General features: G+C 44.8%; 1 protein-coding gene across 3 annotated transcripts in view; it reads left to right on the top strand.

Annotated features, from left to right (window-relative positions):
• Positions 1-20306, top strand: part of SUCLG2 (succinate-CoA ligase GDP-forming subunit beta) — a 257605-nt gene that overhangs the window by 138657 nt on the left and 98642 nt on the right. For all 3 annotated transcript variants that reach the window (XM_080676555.1, XM_080676556.1, XM_080676557.1), the window contains exons 3-7: positions 193-292; positions 1201-1291; positions 5294-5446; positions 7718-7807; positions 18664-18760. In XM_080676555.1, coding sequence (XP_080532681.1) covers positions 193-292; positions 1201-1291; positions 5294-5446; positions 7718-7807; positions 18664-18760 — 531 coding nt within the window. The remainder of the gene's footprint in view (positions 1-192; positions 293-1200; positions 1292-5293; positions 5447-7717; positions 7808-18663; positions 18761-20306) is intronic.

A 20306-nucleotide genomic window follows, 5' to 3' on the forward strand; every position in this document is an offset into this window, starting at 1 on the left:
GTGTCCTCGAAAAACAGACTTTGTATTTGGCGCATTGATGTTTTTTCAAGTTCTTTATTGCCTTCATTTTCAAAGTTGGTTGGGGAGAGCTTTACCAGTTTAGGAAGTTATATGTCATTACCACTTTCATTGTTGCTTAAAAAAATAATTTAAAATCAACTACCCATTCTGAATTTTCTTTTTCTTTTTCAGATGCAAAGGAAATTGTTTTGAAAGCCCAGATTTTAGCTGGAGGAAGAGGAAAAGGTGTCTTCAGTAGCGGTTTGAAAGGCGGCGTTCATTTAACAAAAGAGTAAGTCTGGGCATTTTCATCCCCATCTGGGCCCGCAGTTGTGGAAGGTCTTGCTGTTGATGGACAGGAGCACCAATGGGAAGGTGGGTGCAAGGTGGGAGCTGGAGCTGGCGCATAGAGGGAACAGAGTCAGGAAGACGCAGGCAACGCCCGTTTCCTTCTGTTCCATAAAAGGGTTTTCTTCACTTGGTGACCCTGGGCGCTGCTTCTCCCCTAGACAGTCACGTTTCATTCCAAACGCTGGCAGTGACGCCATTCACAAAGGGTTTTCTTCACTTGGTGACCCTGACGGCGCTCCTGTTCCAGACCTGCAGCGGCTGCCCATCACCAGGCATCCTGTCTCCTGTCTGAGACAGCCCGAGGCTCCCTCCATCTGAGCCTGTCTGTGCAGCTGCAGCTCCTTGACCCCCAGCTCTGAACACGGCCTCTCCTTTCCCGAACTTTCATTTTTCACAGTGATTCTTACCTTCACCTTTACCCCACCCCGTTGGCCAATACATTCCAAATTACCCTCTCTCAAGTCTCTGTTATTCAGCTTTCATCTAAACCTGTTGTGCGTTTCAGCCTTGTCTCTTTATTAGGACTATCATTTATTTGGGCGGGGGGAGTAGGGGATATCTTCCTTCCTTCCTTCCTTCCTTCCTTCCTTCCTTCCTTCCTTCCTTCCTCCCTCCCTCCCTCCCTCCCTCCCTCTCTTTCTTCCTTCCTTCTTTTTTTCTTCCCTCTGTTCCTTCCTCCCTCCCTCCCTCCCTCCCTTTTATTCATTTGAGTTTTTGAACAGAAAGCCCCATGGATCTCGGGCACAGAGGTGTGCCCTGCACATGTGGACATGAGAATTTAATATGGACTCTGCTTTAAAATTATTTTCAACGGAGACATTGATTTTCTTTTCTTTCTCTTTCTCTTAGCCCTAATGTTGTGGGACAGTTGGCTAAACAGATGATTGGGTATAACCTGACAACGAAACAAACTCCAAAAGAAGGTGTGAAAGTCAATAAGGTAATATGAATGCTTCTGGTCATTTTCTATGTGTGTTAAAAAAAGAAAGCCATATTTCAGTTTTGGCAGAATCGAATGCACTTTGGCAATGCGCCATTTTATTTTTAAACCTCATGTAATCTGTTTAGTATGTAGTATGATGAGGAGAAATAAAAAGTGTCTGTAATAGCAATGTTCTTTATTATGCTCAGCATGTAGTGAAAGTGGGCCTGGGCCCTGTGCAAGCCACAGGCCACGCCCCAGCCCGGAGCACAGGGTGAGGTGGCCCCCTCCTAGTGCTGAGTCAGGGCCCCGCATGTTGGCAGGAACTGTCTGCTGTCGGCACAGCTCGCAGGTGAGGATTCCTGCCCGTGTGCATGCTTGCTGAAACTGAGGCAGCACATGCTGGTTTTACTTTTCAGAGAGAGTTGAGTGGAAAATTTTTGACGTGACCAACAAGAAAATCACCAGCTCGTGGTTCTTATGCCACGAGAGAGTCTCCTCCCAAGGGGCCATGGAGCTGGAGGAAAGCTGGGCGCTGAGATCCTGAACTCTCCCTCGGACATAGGCTTGCTGATGCTCAGATGCGCTCACAGAGCAGGTCCACCCTTCTCCCCTTCCACTGCCTCTCCCGTAGGTGCTGGAACTGGTTCACATGCAAGCGCGTTGTTTTTGCTGGTTTCGTTCAGCCTGGCACACTACGTTTATTTCCTTTTAAATCTGGCTATGAGCCTTTACAAACTATGTACCTTCTTCAACATTTGTCCACAGAGGGCATGATTAGTATTTTTGTTTTAAAAATTTGTAGTTCTTTATGGCTAGAAGGGTTTTACATTAGAGTTTGTGGTTCTTTTAAAAAGCACATAAAAATACACAAAGAACAGTCACACTGTATAGATGAGCTTAAAATTAGTTTGTAGAAAGGTTCCTAAAATACTGGTGGTAAGTTCACTCTTGTAATTTGAATCATTGCCAGGAAACTACTAGAGTGATCTATTTTTTTAGTAGATTTTTTGCTTCCCCTGATTGCAAAAGTGACTAACTTATGTAAAAATTCCAGTAGTACAGAAATAATAAAAATTAGAAGTGAAAGTTCCTTGTATTGTCACCACCCAGAAATAATTGTCATACATTATTTCAGTCTTTCTCCTCTGTAAAGTGTGTCTTACCACTTTTCTGTAACAATAACATTTATATGCTCTAAGGAACATGCATTTTCTTTTTACTTACAGAACCTTGGACATCCGTCAGAAGTCCCAGATTATTTTAGGTTTCTGTTTCTTTGAGAAGTTATTTTGACACATTCATACCTCTGTGCCCATGGGGTGTTTTTCTAAAGCTGTGCCTTTGGGTTAGTGGGCTGTTTTGTGGGGTAGTTAGTGTTGGGAGCTGAGATGCTGTGTGTGCTCGGCGTTGGGGGGCCAGGAGAGGAGCGCCAACACGGAGCATGTGCTCATCTTACCTGACCACGGTGTGTTGCCAGGAGCCTGTGCACTGGCACTCCTCCGGCCACAGTCTGAGCAGCAAACCAAAACCAGCTCAGTATCCAATCAGGGTCAAGCATGTTTCAAAGCTTTCTGCACTGGGACAGCACAGAAAGGCTGCACTGGTGGTGTGCCTGGTGTCAGTCACAGATGGAGCTTTTCTGAAATGTATCTATTAGTAACTGAGCTGCTCCTGGGATGAGTGTTCAAGCTCCATTTCCGTTTTCTCTGTTACAGTTCCTAAAATGTTCTGACATCCCGGGTCCTAAGATGGCATAATAATGTAAAGAATTGGCCTTTATATAAAATTTCTTGATTTATCTGTTGATAATCATTGTCACTTTCCTGGGGAAGTTCCTAAAGACCAAGCAGGAGCATGTGAGCCAGCGGGGTCTTCACACACAGATCTGATGGAATCCAGAGCACACCTGCCAACACTTTAGAGGAATAAGAATAGGACTCGTGAAGGACAGGTACCCTAAAGTTGTAAAGTTATGTTGCCTCTAAGAATAGCTCCTGAAAGTCACTAAATCTGTTCATAGACGAGCTCTGTGTTAGGAAGTGAACTTTTAATCAAATGGTCCTAGGTAATCCCAGCACCATATGCCAAGAAGCATTATATATATGGTCGCTTAGGCATATATGCATATATATATATATATATATATAAATGCCTAAGCGACCATTATGACCAGTCGACTGAATGACCAGTTGCTATGTCACGCATTGACCACCAGAGAGCAGACACTCTACGCTGGAGCTGCCCACTGGTGGTCATTGTGCTCCCATGGCCGGCCAACCTCCGGCGGTCCCTCTCTCCAACCCACCGGCCCCGATTGCCGGCCAGGCCAAGGGATCCCAACCGTGCACAAATTCGTGCACCAGGACTCTTGTATACTCATAAGCTACCATTTATCACAAGAGAATCGGGATGAAGCCCCTATTAAGGTATTTTATTTTTAACTGGTCATATATTCAATAAAAATTTTAAAAATAATTCTATATCCATTACATTGTAGCTTTTTAGATCACTATAAACGGGATGGGGCAAGAGTAGGTTTACAGTTGTAAGTATGGGGAACAGTTTAAAAATATTGATTATTTATTAATTGTTGTATTATTTTCCATACAAACTGCTGTACACCTACTTTTGCCCCACCCTGTATTTGTCGCATTTTAGGTAACTTAGACCTTAGTGTGTTTGTGGCATCTGGGTAGCTAGAAACTAATGCTCCTTAACCTGCAACTTTCTTTGTGCAACTTATTATTCAAGTACTTTTAGGAAAAGCAATGCAAGTACTTTTATTATTTCCACTCCTAATACTGATTACTTATGAAAGTTCTTATTTTCTTTTAAAAGTCATCCAAGACATCTTTTACTATTCTTTTTGTGACTGTAAGTTGATACAGCCTTTCTCTCCAGGGCAGTTTGAGAGTACTTATCAAAATTTTCCACACAAAGAATCTAATACCTAGCCATTTTCCTTTTAGGTACCCTATCTGCAAGGCACTCAAACAAATGAGCAAAGATATATGCACAAAAATATTCACCGAAGGAGCACTGTAGAAAAATTGAAGCCCATATAAATGTCTGTCACTAGGGATGTGGTTAAATACATATTAACATATAAGTACATAATCACAACGGCCTTGGAAAGATGTCTGAGTTGTAGAAAATTAAAAGCAAGAAGAAAGAAAGGCATTGGAGCGCACATAGTATGTCTGCATGTGCAGGGTCATTCCACGGGGGCAATACTTGCAGGCGCCCAGGAAAAAGGCTACAAAGGTAGTAGTGGTTCCCCTGCTCTGGCTGCTGCGTAGCGTTGGTAAGACTGCGCACAGCCCAGGACGCCCCACTTGCCTGCTGCCCAGTCACGTGCTGGCAGGTGACCACGTCCTCTCAGAGCAAGGGCAGCTCTTCGGAGTATCAGTTCCCAGTGGTCTCATGGCCATGCTGGCTGCTGGGGCCGGGGCGGATGTGTGCCGCTGCTTTCATTGTCTCGTTTAGTTCCTTCTGGTGTCATTTGCATTAATTTTGAACAAGCAGATACATTTGTCATTTAAAGAAAGTAAAAATTGAAATACTAATGCAGTGAACCAAGAGACAGAGTACACAAACCTAGGAAGCATCGAGCACACTGGAAAAAGAATCCTTTGCCAACCAGACTGGGTTTTGCATCAGAGCAATTTGGGAAAAAGCAGTGTGGTAATACGGATGTGCTATTAGGGTCTCAAATGACAATAGCAGCTGCTCGCCTGGAGTCTTCGTAAGTGTCAGGATTCTCAAGGAAGGAAAAAATAAGATTAAAGTGGGAAGGTTCCTTGAGGCCATCCACTACCTGTCACATGAGCACGTTGACAGGATCAGTTAGGAGGAGGGATGAGCATGGCGCACGCCCAGAGCAGAGCCAGCGTGTCCTGGAAGCTAAGGCACCGGGTTCAGGGGCCTATAAAGGAAGCTGTTTCACATGTGAGGCAAGTCTGTTAGATTTCTAAGTGGAAACTTGAAAATTCATCTGCCTTTCCTCCTACCTGGCAGGTGATGGTCGCTGAAGCCTTGAACATTTCCAGAGAGACCTACTTTGCGATTCTGATGGACCGGTCCTGCAATGGCCCTGTGCTGGTGGGCAGCCCCCAGGGGGGCATGGACATCGAAGAGGTGGCAGCTTCAAGTCCAGAACTTATTTTTAAGGTATGTTCAGATTTCTGGCTATTCTATGTTCATCGAAGGTTGTAGAAGCTGTTAAATATTTAATGTGGAGTCTGAAGCTGGTGGTGATACATCTCTCTCTGGGATTTAAGGCCTGAGGATGTCAAGAGCTTTTTCTCAATAGCCATCCAGTTGAAAGTTTGGTAGAATGGAGACATTCACTATGCAAGGTCTTTTTCTTTGATTTCCTAGCCCTCCCTCCCTACTTCTCTCCTTCCTGCCTTTTCTTTCTCCCTTGTTCCTTTCCGCCCAGCCTGTCCCAAGAATTAAACAGTGGAAACAGACTGTGATGTTCCACTTCCTTTTTGTTCCCTTTGCCCACTTAACAGTATTATGATTAGAAAAGCTCCAAGGAGACCAGATGTAAGCTGGTGGTTGCCTGGATGTCTTCCAACAACATCAATGTTAAGCAGAATCTTTCAAAAGCCTAGATTCTTTGTTTCTTTCAATCCTTTAACTCTTTTTCCTTTTATTGATATCAAGATTAGTTTATAGCCCTGGCTGGTATCTCTCAGTGGTTAGATCGCCGAAGGGTCACAGGTTCAATTCCCTGCCAAGGGCATGTACCTGGGTCGCAGGTTAAGTCCTCGGCCCAGGTCAGGGCGCGTGCAGGAGGCAACCAAACAATGTGCCTCTCTCACATCGATTAGTTTCTAGCCGAAAATATCTGAGGCAAAATCCCAACTAGCCAGCAAGTTTCCCGATACCTCTAAGCTTTATGTTTAAATCAGTAAAATGAAAATGGGGGTAATTGCCACCCAGAGAATTGTGAGAATTAAACGAGGGGATGTGTTCTCGGCCTACCTCAGCTGTAGTAAAAAAAAATCTAAGGCCTCCTGAACTATAATTCCAGGTTTTAATTCTGGGTTCTTAGTATCAGGAAAATCACATTAACATTTTTAGCATAAGTACTCATTATTTCATTTAGAAAGAGATTTTGTTTTCCTTCAAAAAGTGTGACATTTATTTCTTGAACTTCTTTGTACAAAGCACCGATAGTTTGGTGATTGGTTTTAGAATATTTTTACCAATGTTACATATTTAAGTTAACTGCCTTGGAAGTTAAATTGAGACTTTACAGGCTGACTTACATGTAGGTTTCCCCCATTTTTCAAAAGTAGAGCTCGCCTGTGAAACCGTTTGTAAGCTGAAATGATGGAGAGTGAAGCAGAATTTACCTTAGGACGATGCACAAAGTAGACTGAGGAAGCCCAGAGCTCACAGACTCATTTCCCAGTGATGGAGGCTGGATGCAGGCGTGGTCCCGGGAACGAGCTGGGCAGGGCCCTCGCTGCCCAGGATGCGCTGCCTCCAGGACTGCAGCAAAACAAACACTGAGCACTGTTTTCACCTTTAGCCATTTTTTGGGAAAGCAGAAATCCTCTTTAGATTTTTTTTGGTTAATGAAAACAGATAAAAGGGAAGGAGCAAAACAGACTTCTGAAAAGAGTGGGATGCCTGTAATACCTAGTTGGTATGATTTAAAACAGGCCATTCCTGCCCTGGCCGGTGTGGCTCCGTTGGTCGCGCATCATCCCATGCACTGAAAGCCACTGGTTTGACCCCTCGTTAGGGCACGTGCCTGGGTTGCGGGCTCGATCCCTGGCAGGAGGCGTACAGGAGGCAGCAGATCGATGTTGTGCTCTCACATTGATGTTTCTCTCTCTCTCCTTCTTCATTCCTCTCTCTCTAAAAATCAATAAAAATATTTTTAAAAAACACACAAGCCATTCCATTTATTAAGAGAATATGTGAAATAATGTTCGTTTGTGAGCAGTGCCTAGTATCGAGGAGAGAATAGCACATGTAAAGCGGAAGCATTCATCATTTTCATCATCGATACAGTGTTTACATCATAAGCTAATATTTTATCTGTGTGGCAAGCTCTAACCTTAGCAGCAGCATTAGGCTGGAGAAACCTTACTTTGGAAGCCTTCCAAAAGACGCCATAAAAATTAACTGACTAAATATTTGTCAATGCCATCTGTATAGTAATTAAAAGTGAACACTGGCATCCGATTGTCTTGTCAGCATGCCCCCTGAAGAAGTACAGTTTTTGGAAAGGCTGTTTTATAGATGGTCTGCCAATTAAAACCTGCCACATAGGCAGCTGCAGGAGCCCCACTCAGAGATCTCTGGGAAGGTGTCTCACTTTCATCTCTCATTTGCAAATAAATGCGAAGCACTGGTATTTTGAGGTTGTCTTCTCACTTGACCGTCTAAATTTTGTTTATTTTATTCATCTTTTACCAGGAGCAAATTGACATTATGGAAGGGATAAAGGACAGCCAAGCTCAGCGGATGGCAGAAAATTTAGGCTTCCTTGGGCACTTGAAAAACCAGGTACCTGTGTGATTGGAGGCCATTGTGTCTGACTTGTTTCAGAAAACATTGGAGAACTTGCTTATTTGTCTTCAATTACTCAGAAACAAGATACGTTATTGTATTCTTTTTCCATTCAGTTGTTTATGATGAAGAAAATATTTCTCTGGTGTTCCAAAAGAGGATGTTTATGGTGTGTGTGTGTGTATATATGTATATATCTCGGCGTGTGTGTAGGTGTGATATTTGTGTGTGTGTGTGTATTGCCTGCAGACACATACACTTTGTTATGAATGTTAGTCTCTGTCTTTTTTATAGCTTGCAGCTCCAGGCCATGAATTATAATCAGCAGCACAGGGATTAGAAGCATAGGCTGTATACTCAGACAGATCGGAGTTTGAACCCTACACTGCTACCCAACACGTGAGCACATGTGTGATCCAGCCCATCTGAATGTCAGTGCATCAAGTGGGGGTGATGAAATTTTGAGAGGGTTATTGCAAGGACTGAGTACACTGATGTGTGCAAGTGCTAATTCAGCCCCCTGACAGGTCAGTTATTATTGTTACTACTAACACACATAACTTGGTATGCTTTCATAGCTACTAGCCATTTGAGATGAGTATGCATGGCATGAAGGTGATATTTCACTGAGAACAACTTAAAACATACCAATTTAGTAATTATATCTCTAAACTTCAGAGACAGACAAATTGGCTTCCGAGGTGCTGAGGCAAAGTCTGTCTTGAGCATCACAGCCCTGCACTGCCCTTGGGGCAGCCTAACTGCTTGTCTGCATAGCCAGCTTCCTCGTCCCATAGCTAAGTCAGGAGGACTTAGTGGCTATTCTTAACTCCTTCATTACTAAGATCCTGTGCGTGTGTGTGTGTGTGTGTGTGTATCTGTGTGTATGTGTGCATATGTGAGCATGTGTGTTTTCCCTCTAGGGCTCCAGGATAATTACAGAACATTTTCTTTCATTTAGTTGGGTAGTATTCCTTAATAAAAAATACGATATTGCACTGTTTTCTTATCTTTACTTTTTCTTTTGATTGATTCTATTTCTGGATATTCAATAGTGACAATAAGGCAAATCATAGAGAGTGAAGGAGAATAAAACTTTTAAGTATGTGTATGTTTCAAGACATCATTCAGAACCACCTGAAATCTGGCTGAATGGGAGTCCTACAACTAGAGAATTAAAGAAGAAAGCACATTGAGTCTGATAGGAGGGGCCAGAGGCATGGAACAGGCTGGTCTGACACCCACGCGTTGTGTTTTTCTAATCCGAAGGGATATCTCGGCTGTGGAGGCCTCCCCTTGTGAGGAGCAAGGGGTCCCAGGCCCATACCAGCCCCCCAGCCCAGGGTTTCAGAGCTGGAAAGAGAAGTTGCTTTAACTTTGGGCTGCAAAAACCAACAGGGATTGTGGCTGAATGACACAGAGGCTATTGCAGACCCAGGCAGTTCTCTTAAAGGGCTGGCACACAACCTCACATGGACTCATTCCCTCTGAGCTCCAGCACTAGGCAATGGCTTGGGAGGATCCAGGGACATACGGGGAGGAACTAGATTGTTTGGCATCTGAACAAGAATTCGGGGATTGTTTTTCCCAGACAAAGGTGCTCATAGGTGTCATTGTTCCTATGCTGAGACCTCCTACATCGCTGAGCTGACTGACAGTCATATCTGAGTTTCTGTCAGCATGGCTCACACAGCTAGCTCCACCCAGGGGATTCCCTGAGACACCTCCCCATCCAATTTGCAGCCCCACCCAAGCTGTTTACAGTGGCTTTTCCATGTGAATGGCCTGTCCTAGCTCAGGCTTCAGACTTTTCTAAAATTTCACAAACAAGCAGTTGCTAGAGTCACTGTGCCCCATACCTATAAGAGGCCCAAGACATGGCATTAGCAGCAGCCTTCCTTGCTTCACAGCTTGGCCTCACCTGGGTATTTCCAAGCCCAACATAAATAGCAGCCATATGCAGATTGCTCTGTAGCTCCTGTTGAATGGCCCCAGGCAATGACTGACTTTGCACCTCCTGAGAGACCTCAGAGCCAGTGTAATGGTGGACAGCTTCAGACCCTACCAGATTACAACTCTACACATGCACAAGTGACACACTCAAGGGGCAGACTCAGTGAGCACCAAAGCCCCACTGAAGCAAGTCCTGCTCCAGAGGCTTGTTTTCTGTACAGCAGCTCTTCCACTATAGTTTCAGCTCGTCCTCACAGCCAGTTAGCATGAGGTCAACTCCTCCCAGTGATGCCAACAGCAATGAAGGCTCAACTATAAGACTGTGCACAGAGCCCACACAGGGGTCCACCTAGAATGCCCAGCTCAGATGACTGGGGAGACTGAGCCATTGGGCCTTACAGGACACCTATTATACAAAGCCACTCTTCCAATTCCAGGAGACATAGCAGCTCAACCTAATACATAGAAACACACAGGGACGCAGCCAAAATGCAGAGACAAAGAAACATGTCACAAATGAAAGAACAGAAGAAATCGCCAGAAAAAGAACTAAATGAAATGCAAGCAAGCAAACTGCTAAATAACAGAGTTCAAAACAGTGTTTATAAGGATGCTCAAGTATCTTAATGAGAGCTTCAAGGGATTTAGTGAGAATTTCAAAGATATGAAAAAGGACCAGTCAGAAATTAATCATACACTAACTGAAATAAAGAATCATTTACAGAGATTCAACAGTAGAGTAGAAGATTCCAAGAATCAAATCAAGGATTTGGAATATGAGGGAGCAAAAAACACCCAATCAGAAGAGCCAAAAGAAAAAAGAATAAAAAAATAAGAAGATAGTGTAAGGATCCTCTGGGATAATTTCAAGGATACCAACATTCACATTATGGGGGTGCCAGAAGGAGAAGAGAGAGAGAGAGCAAGTTATTGAAAACCTATTTGAAGAAATAATGACAGGAAACTTCCCCTACCTGGTGAAAGAAATAGACTTACAAGTTCAGGAAGCCCAGAGAGTCCCCAAACAAGAGGAACCCAATAAATGTATTGGTGAGGATGCCCTGTTGGAGGAAATGCAGATTGGTGCAGCCACTGTGGAAGACAGTATGGTCTTCCAAAAAAATAAAAATGGAACTGCCATAAGACCTAGTGATTTCACTTCTGGGAATATATCTGAAGAAACCTGAGATATTGATTCAATGGAATATATGTACATTGCAGTATTATTTCTAACTAGTGACCTGGCGCGTGAAATCACGTGGCCCTGCCCACCCGCGTGCACCCCACCCACCCACCTGCCGCCCTGCCTTGACACCCTAACCTCTCCACCCAGCGCTTGAGCGCGCCTGGCCCTACCCCTGACCCCTCTGCCCTGCTCTGGCCACTTCAAGCCCCGCCCTCGGTCCCGTGAGTCACCTTGGGCTGGTCCCACCTCCTCTGGGCACCTCCCTGCTTCTGCCCTATCTCTGGAGCAATGCGGTGGCTCCGCCCTGTCAAGGCGCCGGAGGAGGAGAGCGTGGAAGCCTCCCACCTCCTGCAGAGTTTCAAGTGCAGCCTCCTGGTGGCGGATACACTACACTCCTTACCCTGGCTGGTGGGCGGCAAGAGTGCTGAGTGCGAGCAGTGGGTGGTGAAGGACTGGTGAGGGGGGCGCTACAGGCTCTCACCCCCACCCTCCCCACCACAAGATGGTCCCACTTCCTCCAGGCACCTCCCTGCTTCCGCCCTGTCATGGTACCAGAGGAGAGCAGGGAAGCCTTGTGCCTGTTGCAGAGTTTCAAGCGCCGCTTCCTGGCAGCGTGCGTTCTGCGCTCCTTCCCCTGGCAGTTGGGCGGCGGGGCACTCTGAGTGTGAGTGGTGGGTGGCGAAGGACTGGTGAGGGGGTCACTACGGGCTCTCACCCCCACCATGGTATGGTCCTGCCTCCTCCGGGCGCCTCCCCACTTCCGCCCCATCTCCGGAGAAACGTGGCGGCTCCGCCCACCGCGCACATGCATGCAGTCTCCTGCTGATTGATCGTTATGGCGTGAGGGCGTCACGACCACAGGCTTTTTATAATACAGGATAGCCACAATTTGGAAGCAGCCCGAGTGCCTATCAATAGGTGAGTGGATAAAAAGGCTGTGCTACATGTACACCATGGAATACTACTCAGCCATAAAAAAGAAGGAAATCTTACCTTTTGTGACATCATGGATGGACGTGGAGAGTATTATGAAATACCATGGATGGACCTGGAGAAATAAACAGAGAAAGATAAAAACCTTATTTCATTTATATGTGGAATCGAATGAACAAAACAAACAATATAGAAACAGACTCATAGATACACAGAATAGACTGCCAGCTGTTAGAGGGGGAGGCAGTTGGGGGGCTTGGTGAAAAAATTTAAAGGATTAAGAAACAAAAAACAACAACCTCATAGATTCAGACAACATTATGGTGATTACCATAGAGGAAGTGGGTGAGGAGAGGAATGGGAGAAGGTAGAGGAGGATAAAGGAGAGGTAAAAGGTGAAGGAAGGAGACTTGACTTTGGGTGATGAACACATAATACAATATACAGACATGTATTATAGAATTGTACATCTGAAATCTATATAATTTTAGTAACCAATGTCACCCAAGTAAATTGAATAAAATTTTAAAAAGTTAAAGAGAGGAGAGTACTTATTTAAAGATGGGAAGCAAGGTTCCCTTGGAAAATAAATATTCAGGAGGCCAAAGGGGACAGGATCATCTGGTCTAAACCTCAGGAGAAGGTACACTTGGGATTCAGTGAACAGTTAGAGAAGCTAATTGTCATTTCGAGGCTGGCAAGGATGCCAAGGTAGTGAAAGGGCGATGCTGGACGGCTCTTGGATAAGGGCTACAGCCATTGGTTTTATCTCTTGGGAATGAGGCCATAACTGTATTATTTATTGAATGAGTGGCTCCTTGTGTCAGCAGGCTCACCGGAGCCCCTCTCACATAGCCGCGTGTTCCAGCTCCCTGCCCTCAGTAAGCGCCATGTGCTCAGTGCCCTGGTTCTGTGCCCATTTCCCTTGGCTGATCTGTGGTGCCCTTAGCCATCTGCAGTTGCCTTTGCTGGGTCATAAGGGGACACAGGACTTCCATCTTCTCGCTGCTGTTGTTGGTAGGAATGTGCTTTGCAGATGTATGAAGTGCCCAAGAAGCAGCTGTCATATGCGTGGATCAGTGAAGTAGCACATCTAGGATGCTCCTTTGAAGAGATGCGTCGGGAGGTTGCAGCAGGTAGCTGTAAGGGCAGGAGGACAGATCTGGAGGGGCCAGATCTGCTGGCCACATAATTTCAAAGCGCAGAAGGTGAACATAACAGAGTTCCAGGGAAGGCAGTAATAGTATTGTGTACCTCTTAAGACACCACCTTCCTCCCCAAAAGCATTATAAGAGAAAATTAGGTTATTTATGGCTGTTAAAGGTCTGAATCTTGTTTTCCCAATGCCCCAAACAACTTAGGTTTTAAGTGAGTTACCAATGAAAGGAAGATGAACATGCAAGTTCTCAGTGGTCATTAGTAGCTAATTATCATTATATTTCTTAATTACATTTTTAATTCACATTGTTTGTTGTTTCATTGCTGGCTACATGAAAGACTTTGCATCCTCACTTGCTCAGCAAAAGTGGAGGAAGCACTGAGCAGGTGCTGCCCACCCTGCTGGGCCTGGACACAGGGAAGGTGAGTCCCCACCACCGTCTGGCTCAGCGGGCCATGGAGACAGCACCTGAGAAGGGAAAGCACTTTAAATGAATATCAAGTTCTGGTCCTTTGGTAAAGAAATGGTAATCTTAGAGACCTTGCAGATTCAATAAGACTGAAAGTTATTTAAGTTTCATCTAGGTACAGGGGTGGGCAAACTTTTTGACTCGAGGGCCACAATGGGTTCTTAAACTGGACCGGAGGGCCGGAACAAAAGCATGGATGGAGTGTTTGTGTGAACTAATATAAATTCAAAGTAAAGGAGCGGAGGGGAGAGCAAGAGAACCCTCCACTCTTTCGGCTCCGCGGGCCTGATAGAACAGCTGAACGGGCCGGATCCGGGCCGCGGGCCGTAGTTTGCCCAAGGCTGATCTAGGATGCAGTTTGGGCGTTTGGAGGAGGCACCTCAACTCATGGATGAACAGCATATAAAATGATTATCTATAAATTTAATTATGTCTGTCCTGTGACTCATGCCTGATGTCTCTAAAAGCTGATGTAAGTTTTAATAAAAATAAATATCACCTTGCATAATAACCACCAAGTAGGTGTTCTGGTGAAAATCCGCTTCAGCAAGAATGGGTTGAAAAGACTAAGCCATGGAAAGCTGAACAGGACCCAAAATTCACAAGTTCCTCATGTTGTCTTAGTTATCATCTGTATTACTAATTTCTGAAACACTGCCACCATGAATCGTCACCTCCAGCCTCTAGGATTGAAGCTGAGGAAATGACCCAGTGGGCCAAGTGAAAACCCACACGAACCCCAGGAGTGTTTGTATCTCCACCAGCTTTAGGAACCATGAGTGAATGCTCATGATATTCGTTTCTGGAATGCAAGAAAGATAGTTATTTTTTTTTAAACCTGTCCAAACGTTTTTGAAGACACTTATAAATCGTCATGGTATGAAGCATATGTTCTCAAGGATATTTGAATTTAGGCATTTTAACTTTTTAATTGTTTGTTGCAACCTTAACTTTCAGGTTGTAACCAGCAACCTTAAAATAACATTAATTGGTGGCCAAAGGCAAGAAAACACCTTCCCTGCGTAGTGTGTGATGACCCCAGGTCACGGGTGGCAGTGCCACCTGGCTGATGGTACAGTCCTCGGCAGAATGGTTTCTGTGGCTTGTGTTTAATTGTTTCTTTAAATTTGAACACATTTACAAAGCAGGGGAGGTAACCTCAACTTGCCACAGTCCTGCCATTTCCTGTTTTACACCTGGTCAGACCGACAACCTGCCCAGCCCCTGTAGTCAGTTAGTATTGCCTTGGAATAAGGCGTGTCTCCAAGCCCGGCTGGTGCTCCCTGTCGTTCTTACAACACGATTTCATTATGCTTCCTCCCTGCTCAAAACATGTTTATATTTCAAGAATATGCAATTTGTACAAGAATATACAGTTACAATAGTGGGGGACTCCCGCCCCCATAAGTGCTTTGTTAATGTATAATTGCAATGGCATTAAGTGCAGAAAATCCAGGCTGCTTCTGACCTCGGTTGATAGGCTTAGGGAGCTTTGCAGTGACCCAGGTGCCCATTGATAAACGAATGGATAAATAAAGTATGATGTGTGTGTGTACAATGGAAGGTGGGTCAGCCTTGAAAAAGCAGATCATGATGTGCTGAGCATGGCTGAGCCTTGAGAACATCGGCCTTGCGTTGGGGGCTGGGTGAAAAGGTGAAGGATGAAGCAAAGAAAAAAAACCCATAGACACAGACAACAGCATGGTGGTCACCAGCGGGAAAGGGGTGCGGGAGGTAGAAGATGGTAAAGGGGGGATAAATGGTGGTGGGAGGAGACTTGACCTGGGGTGGTGAACACACAATACAGTCTTCAGATGATGCTTTATAGACCTGTATACCTGAAACCTATGTAATTTTATTAACCAATTCACCACAATACAATAAAATAAAAGCAATAAAAAAAAGAAATTAGCCAGTCACAAAAAGACAAATAGGTATGATTCTATTTACGTGTGTATATGAATAGTGAAATTCTAGTGACAGAAGGTGATTGGTGGTTGTCAGGCAGGAGGTGGGGAGAATGGGCAATTACTACGCATCGGGTATGGAGTTTCAGTTTTGCTGGATGGAACGTTCTGGAGCTTGGTTGCACAAAAATGTAAATATCCTTGACACTGCAGAACTGTACACATACAAATAGTTGAGCCCATGAATTTTATGGTATGTGTGTTTAAAAAAAGAGAAGGCTTTAAAACAGCTGAGATAAGATCTTATACGTTTATGCACCCAGAAGTCATTTCTTTCATGTAGTTTCTCCTCATTGTTAACCTCTGCTTATGCAATGCTTGCTGAGCACCGAGGGCGGAGGCTGTGCCAGTGCAGGGCCTGCAGTGGGGTCAGGATAGGCAGAGTGCGTCTCCAGGACGCACGCTGCCAGCACACCGATGGCTTAGAAAAACCGTAAAAGTACAAAAAACAGTCAAGAGTGTGTTACTTACCAGCTTTGCAGTGTAACTCAAATAAAATCTAAAGTTTGGATTTTAAAAAAGTAAACATTAAATAAAGGAAATTTTAAAGAGTCTTTGAAAAAATAACAGAGGATTGTTTTAACACTTGAAGTGGGACCAGCCTTTGTACATTGACACAAAGTCGGACGCTATAGAAGAAAAGAGTGTCATCACTATCAAATTTCCATGTGGCAGAAATAACAAAAATGTGGGCAAAAGATAAAGGAGAAAAATACTTGCAATTGATATGAGATAATGAGGTAATTTCTTTCATGTAAAAACACCTTCATGTAGATTAATAAGAAAAAGAGTAAAATCTCAAACGAAAAAAATGGGCAGAATTCACAGAAAAGGAAATACAAATGTCTCCTAAGCTCATAGAATAATATCAAATTCCCTCCTTAATAAGAGAAATTTCAGTTAAAACTGCGTGTGGGAGATGCATTTCCCCTGGCACATTGGGCGCTCCCAAGAGCTGATGGTTGTGGTTAGGACACTCCGAGGAGCTGGTTTGTGGGAGGGGAATTAGTGGCAGCTTTTATCAAGAACAATTTATGATAGTCTTTTATTATTAAAATGCCCACATCCCTCTTTGTTCCAATTCCGACAAGTTTCCCTACAGGCGTTTAATCACATGTATGATGTACATGCAAATACAGGTGAGGAGGCATTTGAAGGAATGTCAAACTATTGGAAGCCAAGGAGCCATTAGTAAGGAGCCACGTTAAAAGAGTTATGATACATCCACACAACAAGTATCATGCAGCCATTTCAGAGAATAAGATTGCTCTGTTTGTGTTGCTGATGACGGCTCTTTAAAATCTATTAAAAACAGAAGGTATAGACACAAATTTGTTTTCGTAAAAAAGATGAGTGAGGAATGTGCATGCTGGCATGTGCATATAATCTCCAGCGTAGCACCCACTGGTCAGGTGGCTGCGGAGCGGAGCTACAGGAGCTGTGTGGCCGGGAGTCCAGGGAGGCTCGAGGCAGACTTTGGTGTGCCTGGGGAATTTGTGTCATGTCTGTATTATCTTGCCCCCCAGAAATTAATATTAAAAAACATTCAGTCTTCCTCTAGCCGGTTTGGCTCAGTGTATAGGGCGTTGGCCTGCAGACTGAAGGGTCCCAGGTTTGATTCTGGTCAAGGGCATATGCCTGGGGCATGCAGGAAGCAGCCGATCAGTGATTCTCTCTCATCGTTGATGTTTCTCTCTCTCCCTCTCCCTTCCTCTCTGAAAGCAATAAAAGCACATTTAAAAAAATATTCAGTCTTACTCATTATGTATGTTTGTTTATGTCCACTGAGTTTCAGGTTGGGATTTAAGGAGGTTTACAAATTATATAAAGTGAATAACACGCATCACATCTCCAGTTCTTCAGTTTAGTGGGACAAAGAAACCACTCTCGTCATTTGCCCGGTGGGACTTTATTCGAGGAATTGGTTGCACAGATAGAGATGTCAGAGCTGAGACATTTCAGAGTGGACAGAGGCACTGTAGAGCTAAACAACAGCCATTGTTGGTACCTGCGTGCTTGGGGACAGCAGGCGGGTGTCGCTGGACACTGGGGCACAGAAATGGAGCCCTGGCCGGTATGGTGGGAGCTGAAGTCAGAGCAGGAGATGCTGCCCTGGGCAGAGAGAGGGGAGGAGAGCTTTGTTCCACCACCACCCCCGCCCCACCTCCTGGTTCCCACTGCTACCTCCCATTGTTGGGCTGAGCCCAAGAGCCTTGGAAACTCAGCCTGCTAGAGCCATCTCCCCCGATGTGCAGAGGAGAGAGGGGGAAAGCCACGTGTTTCTGAGGACAAATTACGCAGGGCTGGAACCACCAGCAAAACTGCAGCCAAGGGGATGCCACGGCCAGGAATGAGACCGAGCCCAGAGGAGACTGGTGGCTGCCACTCGCGTGGTCGCAGCCTTGCTGTGAGGTGCCCCAGGCTGTGCATGTGCAGGCGTGAGCTCTCCAGGTGGTGTCATGCCCATTCCTGTCGTCCCGAGCCCAGGTCACACAGTGCCAGGGTGCTGAGACTCAGCAGTTCAGACATCCTGGTTGAAAAGCGTGAATGAGGGGGTGAACTTCAAGCAGAGTGAGGAACATGAAGTCGGCACCACCTCTGGGAAACTGGACATCCTGCTTTCTGGTGTCTGCCCGTGGGCACACTGTTTTCAGTTGAACTGCGCTGCTCATTCACGGACGGTTAGGACTCCATCTTCCTTTCTTGCAGCAGTTTCCATTGGACTCTCAGTAATTGTTTCACAGATTATAAGTTTGAATTGATGAATATAATAACTGTCTAATTCCAGCGTAATTAGGAAAACCTAGTTATTATAAACTCTCAAAATCATGTTTACCTTTTACTTAAATGGAGCTTGTTTGTATTAATGATTGTAGCTCACATTGTGGCATAGCTCAGCTAATAGGAACATGGTAATTTACAGAAAGATTACCAGCGTTTTTAAGCCATACTGGAAATACGTTGTTGTCTTGATAATGGACTTTTCTGGTGTCTGGAGGAACGTGGAGCAATTCCTTCTAATGAATAGCAGCGGAAATGAAAATACTGTGCTTTTCTGTTTTCCCCTTCAGAAAACCTAACTGAAAATAAAGACAGAACGTGTAATTTTTCAGCTTTCATTAATCCAGCAGAATAAGTGTTCTTCTACTGCTTTGGTGTAATTTCTTTTCACTTGATCACGTTTAGGCTGCAGATGAAATTAAGAAGCTGTATAACCTCTTCCTGAAAATTGATGCTACACAGGTGGAAGTGAACCCCTTTGGTGAAACTCCAGAAGGACAAGGTAAAAATAAATAAATAAATAAGAGAAAACAAATGAATATAATTATTCCTGCAGACTATAAATTTAATTCTACAAAGGACTGTCGCAGCAGCTTTGCATTAATTTTTCCCGGTGATTTAATTTCTGCCATAGTTTCAAATGCTCCCATGATGCAGTCGCACATTTCAGCACTTGAGTTTGTTCGCAGCCAAGTGCGAAGCCTCAGAGGAGGCTGCTTTTTGTTTTATTTAGAAACACCCATCCTCCGGCAGCCCTTGCTTTTGAGGCCCATCACTGTGGTCAGGATGTGGGTGGAAACAGGGGCCACTGCACTGGGGTGTAAAAAAACGTACCTGCTTTATGACCCGCTGGAAGCTTTTCAGTTGACCTCAATCTGCATATAGTCACCTGTGCGCCCACTGGGTTTGCACCATCATGGGGCGGCCCCGGTACCCCGCCATCCGGCTTTCCCCTGACTTGATTATGAACTTCTGCTTCCAGTGGGAGAAGGAGGCATTTTTGTGGGGAAGGTTTTTCTTATCCATCAGGTACTTGTGGAGTATAAGCAACTGTTACATCTCCGCACCCCCCACCACTGCACTTGTCCAACAAGTTCTTACTGATTCCCTAGCCAGAGCTTGTGTCTGTGAGTGTGCTTAAGGGTAGGGATGGTTAGTGAGTAGGTGGATAGCATAGTGACACCAGAAAGTGACTTCCATGAACCTTGTCTTTTTTAGTACATTTCACCCCCAGTGTCTTGTGTGCTGCTGAGAATGCTGTGGACAGTCAGTAAATCGGTCTTTGCCACTGGGTTGGTAAATGAGGTGATCTGTTATGTGCAAAAACAACCAAGTTGTAGACCAAGATGGACGGGGCTGTGTGTGTGTGTGTGTGTGTGTGTGTGTGTGTGTGTATTTTCATGCTTTAATTCAGAGCTGGCTGCTTCAGGTACTACTTTGTTTGAACACAAGGTCAAAGGAGACAAAGTGAATACCCTTTCCATCTCCCTCCTTCCTGCACCCCTCGAATTGTGTCAAGGGGATGGCCGAATGTCAGAGACCTGACCTGTTTGCGTTTGCTCTGTGCCCTAGGCCAGAGAGGGGGTCATGAGGTCACTGGGCAGAAGCTCCCCAGTAGGCCTAGAACCTTGCCATCCCCCTACCCCCGCCCTGCAAGGTGCTGTCCACACCCCTGTGCCAGTGGTGTTTGGGAAGTGTGCTCAGTGGCTTTTACTTTGCAGAGGGACCTGGACTCTGCCATGTCCTGACTGCAGATCTAGGCTGGGCCTCATGGTTGTTTTTCCCATCTTCTTTTTTGAATCCAAAAGGGTGACTTGTGTTTGTGTAAGCCTCCGCTGCCAGACACAAATCATGCCAATTCCCGATAGTCATAACATTTAGTTCCTCTTATCAGGCACAGCAGCAGTTCAGGAAGGGCAGAGATAGATCTTCATATTTTTTCTATTTTTTTTAACATTTCAAATTAAGATAGGCAAAAAGGTCATGTTTAGGAAGTCATTGAAAATAATATATTTCATAGTTTACACAAATGATCACCATATAAAAAT

Source organism: Plecotus auritus (assembly GCF_963455305.1).
Source record: "Plecotus auritus genome assembly, chromosome: 6".
NCBI classification, from domain to species: domain Eukaryota; kingdom Metazoa; phylum Chordata; class Mammalia; order Chiroptera; family Vespertilionidae; genus Plecotus; species Plecotus auritus.